The 8,933-nt window shown below is 35.9% G+C and overlaps 1 protein-coding gene across 9 annotated transcripts in view; it reads left to right on the forward strand.

Annotated features, from left to right (window-relative positions):
• Positions 1 to 7,167, forward strand: part of ppip5k1b (diphosphoinositol pentakisphosphate kinase 1b) — a 33,154-nt gene extending 25,987 nt beyond the window's left edge. For 6 of the 9 annotated variants that reach the window (XM_039695238.2, XM_089127373.1, XM_039695240.2 and 3 more), the window contains 3 exons: positions 4,260 to 4,397; positions 5,455 to 5,568; positions 6,376 to 7,167. In XM_039695238.2, coding sequence (XP_039551172.1) covers positions 4,260 to 4,397; positions 5,455 to 5,568; positions 6,376 to 6,467 — 344 coding nt within the window. In that variant the 3' untranslated portion in view covers positions 6,468 to 7,167. Of the gene's footprint in view, positions 1 to 2,138; positions 2,247 to 4,259; positions 4,398 to 5,454; positions 5,569 to 6,375 lie in introns of all 9 variants that reach the window. The other 3 variants (XM_039695235.2, XM_039695236.2, XM_039695237.2) reach the window with 1 other exon arrangement.
• The last annotated feature ends 1,766 nt before the right edge of the window (positions 7,168 to 8,933 follow it).

Here is an 8,933-nt window from a genome sequence, read left to right on the forward strand (position 1 = left end):
CACCCAGGATCCAGAATTTCTGTGACTTCAGTGCCAAATCGGAACCTTTTGACTACGTAAGCGTGTTGCATTTTTAATGTCAGTCATTTTATTTATTATCAATTTTGTAATTTTATTGAATTACTAGTTATATAATTAGGTTTTACAGTGCTATTGTTACATGTTACATGTAGTTACTATAGTAATACCTACAAATTAAGTATAATTACATGCAACTAAGCCTAAACCAAACCAAATCCTAACCCTATAAGTACACGTATAGTTAATATTACTCAATACTTAAATGTATAACTGTAGTGTAACAAAGAAACTTAAAATAAAGGGAAAACTATAATTATTATATTTGACATCAATAGAATTTTGTACTTTTATTTATTATTATTTAATGTATTATTAATTTGATAATTTTTAATTTATTGTTCATTTTGTAATTTATAGTATTTATGTGATAAATTGTAATTTAGGTACCATTTGACATGGCACTGTTGATGTCACTTAATTTAACTCATTAATTTTGTAATTTATTAAATTACAATTTATATAATAATTTGTATATTTTTCACTATTGATGTGATTTATTCTATATATTATTATTTATATAACTATTAATAATTGTAATGTGTGATCATTAACATTTTGCACTGTAAATAATTGTAATTTCATTATTATTTATGTAAATAATACTGATTATTTATATTTGGAAATATTGCGTAATTTATTTGGACTGTTTTTCTGTCTAAAAACAGATGAAGTGTATCAGTTAGATAATACAGAGGCAATAGTTTGGATAGCTTTTATAGAACAGAAGTGCATGGAAAATTGCTTCAGGTTAAGATTATTGCTGCAGCTGATTTTGTAAGTACAACACACTTCAGGAGTTTTTGCATGCTATGTGAAACATTCAAATGTTTCATTCGAATAGAAATAGGACAAGTTGAACATATGTTGATAATTTGGAGAGCTTCGCCCAATCTTCAGGCTGTGGACTTTTATTGCACTCGGGCTGCCTCTGAAAATAGGTCCTGACAAAACAAAAAACATTATTTCAGGCCATCAATTATACGTTGCTGAGTCACTCCTATAAAAATATCTCAGCAGGGGATAAGGCAGTGGATCCTCATTGCAGTGCCTCTCCTTCCTCCCTCTTCCTCGTTCTCCTCCTCCAACTGTCATCCTTTTGTTCCCGCTCAACCTGCTGTGTTTAGCTCAATCCCCGAAGCCTCCGCATCCCTACAGCCCACACCATCACTCCTCCATCCCTGCCACATCTTTGCTTACCTCATCCCTCCTCCTGTTACTATCAATTATTCTGCTTATGAATCTGACTCCCCATCTTCAATAATTAATTATAAAATTAACATTTTTAAAGATTTTATTAAATTGAAACGTAGATTTTTTTTTTAACATTGTGAAATTAATGTTACCTTTCTACCTTTCATCTTCCTAATCCATCCGTCCGTCTGTCTGTCTGCAAATATGGTACTTTCATAAACTATCACTACCTTCAAATTTCCATCTTCCCAGAATTCAGGTTTTTAAGTAATTATTTCTTTATTACTTCAAGTATTTTACAGATTTACCTTCTCTCTTTTCCTCTACCTTCTCAAAATTCCTGTTCTTGCCATTTTATTCAAATTACGGTATCACTTTATTTACTTAAAACATTAAAAAAATAAACCGTACTCTTTACCATCCTACGGTGCCCCAATGGGACATGGTGATGAGAAAAAAAATATGAGAATACTATCACTACCTTCCACGCTTCATCTTCTCATAATTCCTGTTTTTTGTTTGTTTATTTATTAATTTATTCCTTAATTTATGAGAAATTAATAATACTTTAAAAAAATGGACACTATTCTTTACCTTCTCTGTTATCCTCTACCTTCCCAGAATTCCCATGCCTGGACTTTTTTTTAAATTATAGTATAAATAAATAAAAGTATATATTTATTTACTAATAAAACTTTTTTTTGCTTTTATAAATACAAATGATAAATTAAAAGTACCATTCAACCAAAACGAACACGATTTTTTACCTTCCCACCTCTCCTCTACCTACCCAGAATTCCTCTCTCCAGACCTTTGTTGTTAACCTTCACCACTTGCATCCTTTCAGTGTTTCATCTTTCTTTTAGATGAGCATCAGGTGGTAAAGCTGTTAGCTGGGCTCTCTGCTGACCACCTACACCACTGTTCCTCCCACCTGCTCTGTGCTGGCCACAACCCCCCAGAATACCTCTCTGGTCAGCCCTTTTGTCATTTGCTCAGTCATTCCCCCGCTTCTGGTCTCATCAGTCCGTTTTTGATGTAAACGTGCAACAAAGTGTGAGGCTTCAGCTCATGCCATTGCATTACAGTACCTGCTCTGCTCTTTTATCTGACTTCTTGCTTTTCTTCACTCAGTGGCCTTTCTTTCTGCTGTATAACACCTCATAACCTCTGTTCCTCTTTTCTTACCGCATGCATGTACATATGGCTCGATGAATGTGAAGACCGCTTGCTTATGTTGACGTCTGCATAGAGTAAGTATAATGCTCTTATGAAGCCACCTTGCACCTTTTTACACATTTCTTAGAGTACTTAACTTCATTGAAAAGGCAATTTTACCATTTCCAAAAATAGAAAAAAAGAATTAGGCACAAGAGGCTTCAAATGGGTGAAAGTAAGTGCTGTTTTGCTGTTGTAAAACATGAATTATGATTCAACACTGATGTTCAATATGAAATTTAGCTTATTTTATTTATCCTGCTCATAAAATAGTTAACACATTTATTATTTATACTTATTATAAGGTTTTAATGCCCTCTCTCTCTCTCTCTCTCTCTCTCTCTCTCTCTCTCTCTCTCTCTCTCTCTCTCTATATATATATATATATATATATATATATATATATTTTAGGGCTGTCAAACGATTAATCGCGATTAATTGAATCCAAAATAAATTTAATATACACAAAATAATTATACACAGTGCACCCACAAATTATATATATATATATATATATATATAATTTTTTAAAGATATTATTACTTTTATTCAGCAAGGACAAATTGAGTTCAGAAAGTGAAATAAAAGACATTTATAATGTTACAAAAGATCTGTAGGATCATGTGACACTAAAGACTGGAATAATGGCTGCTGAAAATTCAGCTTTGCATATCAGTAATTAATTACATATTAAACTATTCAAATAGAAAGCAGTTAATATATATAATATTCAACATGTGTAAAGAACAGGAATGTGCATCACGTATTTGTTTATCATTCTAAGGTTTTGTATTTTAATTGAAGAATCGTTGTGTTCTGGTTCGTCTGTTCAGGAGTAAAAATAGCAGAGTAGTCAAACAGTTTTTATTGCTTGTAGATGTTGCCATATGCGGTGTACAAACAGCATGACTAGATTTGCTATGCAAAACAAATCAGCCTGACACAATTGATTGCTTCCTTGAAAACAGAAAATGATTCGCTCATAAATCGGCACTCATTCGTCTCACTGACTGAATGATCCGCTTGCTGAAGTTCTTAAGTTAACAGTTCACTGGAGGACACCGTTCAGTCTGATAACCAACCATTGTAAAGGACAGACAAGAATTACAGTGCACCCAGCTTAAGAGATAAAGAAAGCTTTTTTTAACAATATGCAAATCTCCCTTGTCATATGAAGAGCTGAATTAAACTGCCTCTAGGTTGAGTACGTTCTTTTTCGTCATAATCAAACTGGGAAAAAGTGCCACTTAAATATTAAGCGTTTCCTTTATCATCATCTAGTTACATTACTGCTAATCTAAACACATTAGCATTCAAAGACGTAATTAAACTCATCTCAATCTGCTGTATTAGTATCATTAAAGTTCGTTTCTCCAGCATTTATTTATTTATTTATTTTTGGTCAGTTAAACATGTAAAGCCTCTAATTGGTTTATTAGTCTTCAGCAGTCCATTCTAATTCTTTCAGCATACGAGATGAAGTTCTAGAACTTGTTTTCATTTCCGTAGATTCTTATGTGTCCAAAGCCAACAACAGGGTAGAATGCAATTTCAGTTGCACCATGGTGCTATTGTTCCATCTTTGAGATTTTGGGCTGCAATTGTCCCCTAAAAACCGTTCTGGATCCCCAATGACTAAATGGTGTTAGGTGGAGTTTGTGCTTGTAGGTCACATGAGGTTGGCTTGATTGTCTGGTGTAAAAGAGCTCAAAGAGTGTTTGTGGGATACCTGTAATGATGGCTGCCATTGAATTTGGAATCTGCTGCAGGGTTTGAAGGTTGCTCCCTGGTGCCCTCCATCTATCCACTGGAGACACTGCACAACTCGCTGTCCCTCAAGCAGGTGGACGAGTTCCTCACGGCGCTGTGCAAGAACGGGAGTCAGGCACAATTCAAGAGGCTCAAATGTAAGTGGACGGATACATTCGTGTTTATTATTACACTTGGTAATCATGAAATCTAATTTAAACGAGGATGTTGATCACTTTAACATAAACTATAAATGATTTACACTGAATGGACATTGAAAGATCTTAAATTCTGTCAGTTATTACTCACCCTCATGTTGTTCCAACTCGTTCATCTTCAGAACACATATTAAGTTATTTTTGTATTAAATCTGAGAGCTGGATTACTCCTCCATAGGCTTCTAAGGGATTGAAACTTGCTGGCTCTGAAAAGTTATTAACGACGTCGTTAAAATAGTCCAAGTGACTACAGTGGCTCAATCTTAAAGGGATACTCCACTTTTTTTGGAAATAGGCTCATTTTACCATGCCCCCAGAGTTAAACAGTTGGGTTTTACCGTTTTCGCATGTATTCAGACGATTTTTTTTATATTTAGAAGAGTATCAGTAACCAGACAGGTCCCATTGACTTCCATAGTATATTTTTTTTCCTACTATGGAAGTCAATGAGACCAGAAACTGTCTGGTTACTGATATTCTTCTAAATATCAGAAAATCAGCTGAATGGATTTGAAAACGGTAAAACTCAACTGTTTAACTCTGGGGGAGTGGTAAAATGAGCCTATTTCCAGTTAATTTAAGTATTAATTTCCTTCTTTGTAGGTCTCGAGTGAGTTCACATAGTGCTTCTGTGTTGTACGTCAGACTTAGGTTCACTCCCTGGTCATGTGTGTGATCCGTGTGACACAACACAGAAGCGCTGCGCTGTTACACTGCGTGAACTAATTCGAGGCCCACAGAGAAGGAATGAATGACTAACTCTCCAACATTATTATCAAAGTTGAAAAAAGTCATGCTGCTTGATATTTTTGTGGAAACTGCGATAGACTACCATTCAAGAGCTTGGCCTTTGGAAGCATCCTAACCTTCCCCCTGTTAAGGCACCCCTGACAAAGATGTATTAAATTGATCTAAAGGGATATTATGTTAGATAAAAATAAGAAATGTTGCTTGACCAGTAGTTTACAAATCACATGTCCTTCTATTTTCTCTTTAGCTCTGTCTGCCATGTTTGAGTCACACTCCCAGCCATCCATAGATGTTGATAGTCAGGAGACCCCAGTGTCCACCCCAGTCCAGCTGAACCAACCGACTGCAAAACCCGTCTGGTGTGAGTATGCCTCACTTCACCATGATATATATCAACGCACCACCATCTCATAACCGTCCTCCACAGTATATTTTTTAGTGGGGGAAGGAACATTGAGGGGACTTTCAATGGTCATTATTTAAGAGATGTGAAACCCTGTATTTGCTGCTGAAGTAGATAAGTCATCGAGTTTATTATATTTTTTAACTCTGACATTTAGATGATTACTGTTGGCTTTTAATGCTGCAGTTTCCCCTGAGAGTTTAGTGATTTATGTGGAGTCTGGGCTTTAGCAGCAGCTTTCAGTAAAAATCTAGGTTGCGTTAGTCACTGCTATGTCTGCCTCTTTGCAACCCATTTACTATAATATCATTGTTTGTGAAAGCAGGGCCAGGAACATGCTGGAAGACAAATGTATCTCTTAGATTAATAGTGTAATTGTTCTGTTTTTGGTTACATAACATTAGTTCCATGAGGATTTTTATGTAGGGCTCTACAGAAGGATATCGGTTATATAAATGTGGTCATGTGAATGATGATTGATGAAACACATACTTAGAATCTGCCAACAGGTTCTGGTTTGGCAAGAATAGATTCATTAAAGGGCCGTGTGATGCTTTTTAATGTTTTCTTTGATGTACCTGTTCGTGCATGTATAAGATCTGCAAATTTACAAAGCTCACAAACGCTTCGATCCAAGTCCAGATATTATAACCTCAAAGTGCCAAGTGAAATGGCAAAAAAGATTTAATTAATTTAATTTAATTGTTTGTTGAAAATCCCTTTTATGCAACGAACCTCTAATTCTGTGTATGTTTGTGTGTGCAGACACCGGTGAGCCTTCCAGTACGGTATCCAGCGCTGGGCCATCGTCTCCATCTGTAGCAGAGTCTTCATCCAACTTCGGATTCAATGAGTAGATTTCTTGGAAACACTTTTGATCAGTTTTGCAGAAAGATCGACTTTAAGATTGATATGGTCCTAGTAATAACTTGTAAGCTGCTAATATCGTGCTATCTGCACTTCTGCCTGAACAATAGAGAGCTACTTTGGCCGAGATTCATCAGTTGATAGTTTGATCTGTCAGCAAATACAGCTCTGGAAGCAGTAATTAGCTCTTCCGTTGGAGTCGGATAGTAATTATGATCCCAGATTCAGTGGCAGAGAGACAGACATTATAGACAATAGCAATTGTCTGTGCTTCTTTTTTTGTCACCCCACACCAATGTAATTACACGGCACAGAATAATGCAACTCGAATAAAACCCAAAGGAGCAAATAGACCAATAAGACCACACGAAATATGAATATTTAATACCAGCCGAGTAAATTTAATTCTACCACTCTTCTTTGGTTTGTGTATATTAGAATTATTTTATGATTTTTTTTTTTAGATGTTTGATCATATGATTTATTTTCAGATTTGAAAGAAAATTGCTGTATTTTTATTCTATGAAATGCAAAAGGTATTGTTTGGGAATGAATAAATGTGTGCCCAATGAGCTGCAATAGATTTTTTCGAGAATGTTTAGCAATCTGCTGTTGTGTTTACGCTGTAAAGTTTAAGTATTTTTAATTTTAGAGTAATTGCATTACTTAATAAAATTGCTGTAATGTGTATTTGTGTGTGGTATTATGTTTTATGATTGAAAGGCACGGGTGCTTCAGAGAACTTGTACCTGAAATTTTTTGTTGGTCTCTCAGACTTCAAATTTTAAAATTCAATCTGTGGTGTGTCTCAAAGGGAGTGAAGCAAAACAATAATGATGACTCATGCTTTGCCCTCAGCTGTGCTGCTGTGTTGCTATAGGGACGGATTCTCATCTGCTTATTGACTTCAACTGTGAGACTGCAAAGTAAAGTGTGTGAGAAGTCATCACAGGCAACCTGGGATCTAAAGATGAAGTCATACTGTGCTGCTGTTAGCTCATTATCATTCATGTGGGGACACATATGCTAAACGTTCAGCATATATTTTCCCAAAGGGACCTGATGGAGTGGAATAGTGAAATAAAATTCAGAATCGGGTATTTGAAGTGATTTATATCATCATGCGTATTGACTGCCTAATTTGAATTGGATAGTAGCTGCATAATTCATTCAAAGTTAACAATTTATGTGTGATATAAATTCTGACAGGTTATCGAGGCTATTAATCAGGTTTGAAAGACAATATCATAAATTGCTCCCACCTCTCTGCTCTAAAATCTGGCCTGCTGGTCACCGCTGGTTAAAACATGTCGTCATAGCAACAGCTCGAGTCCAGTACTCGGCGACGGTGAGCTCGCGAATTAAGAAGTGTGTCATCGGCCGGTTCCCGGAGACTGAGAGGCTTACAACCACTTCAGCTCCTGCCAAGAGATTTTGGAAGAGCTGTGAGTGTTCAGTTAGTATATTAGTATGAGGTAATGGACTTGTTAAAGGAGTAGTTCACTTTTTTAAAAAAACTTTTGCTGATAATTTACTCACCCCCATGTCATCCAAGATATCCATGTCTTTCTTTCTTCACTCGAAAAGAAATTAAGGTTTTTGATGAAACATTCCAGGATTTTCTCCATATAATGGACTTCATTGGGAACCAAAGGTTCAAGGTCAAAATGAGAGTTTCAGTGCAGCTTCAAACGGCTTTAAACGACACCAGACGATGAATAAGGGTCTTATCTAGGACCCTTCGAGTCACGACTCGAAAAAAGATTTGTTCATTTTGATAAACGAGTTTGAACAGGAGAGTCACGAACGCTCATTACAGAACAGAGCAAGGCGAGCATTTGTGCTTATAAAACTTAAATTTTTTTATTTATTTTTGAAATGGCCGATCGTTTTGCTTGATAAGACCCTTATTCATCGTCTGGTGTCGTTTAAAGCCCTTTGAGGCTGCACTGAAATTCTCATTTGGATCTTGAACCGTTTGGTTCTTATTGAAGTCCATTATGCAAAAAATCCTGGAATGTTTTCATCAAAAACCCTAATTTCTTTTCGACTGAAGAAAGAAAGACATGGACATCTTGGATGACATGGGGGTGAGTAAATTATCAGCAATTTTATTTTATTTTTTTAAAGTGAACTACTCCTTTAAGAGAGAGGAGAAACTGTTGAATGCTGTCTGTCTTCAGCCAGATGTTATCGGAAATTTGATTACGAGCTCGTCGCAGTGACGTGTTTTGTTGTTGGAAGGATCACGGAGGACACCTTTATTCTTTATTTTTAGGGGAAAAAACAATAATATGTAGCGTCCGGTTTTAATAAAGATTAGCGGTTACAGCAGCTAACGTTATCGTTCTCCCCGACGCCATGTTCAAAATGTATAATCCGTCCACTCGGTAACTTATCAAAATGATCAAGTTCCCTGTGGTAACTCCGATTTAAGAGAGGGTGGTTCATCTTCT

The sequence above is a fragment of the Pimephales promelas genome, chromosome 25, assembly GCF_988280905.1.
Source record: "Pimephales promelas chromosome 25, fPimPro1.hap1.1, whole genome shotgun sequence".
NCBI classification, from domain to species: domain Eukaryota; kingdom Metazoa; phylum Chordata; class Actinopteri; order Cypriniformes; family Leuciscidae; genus Pimephales; species Pimephales promelas.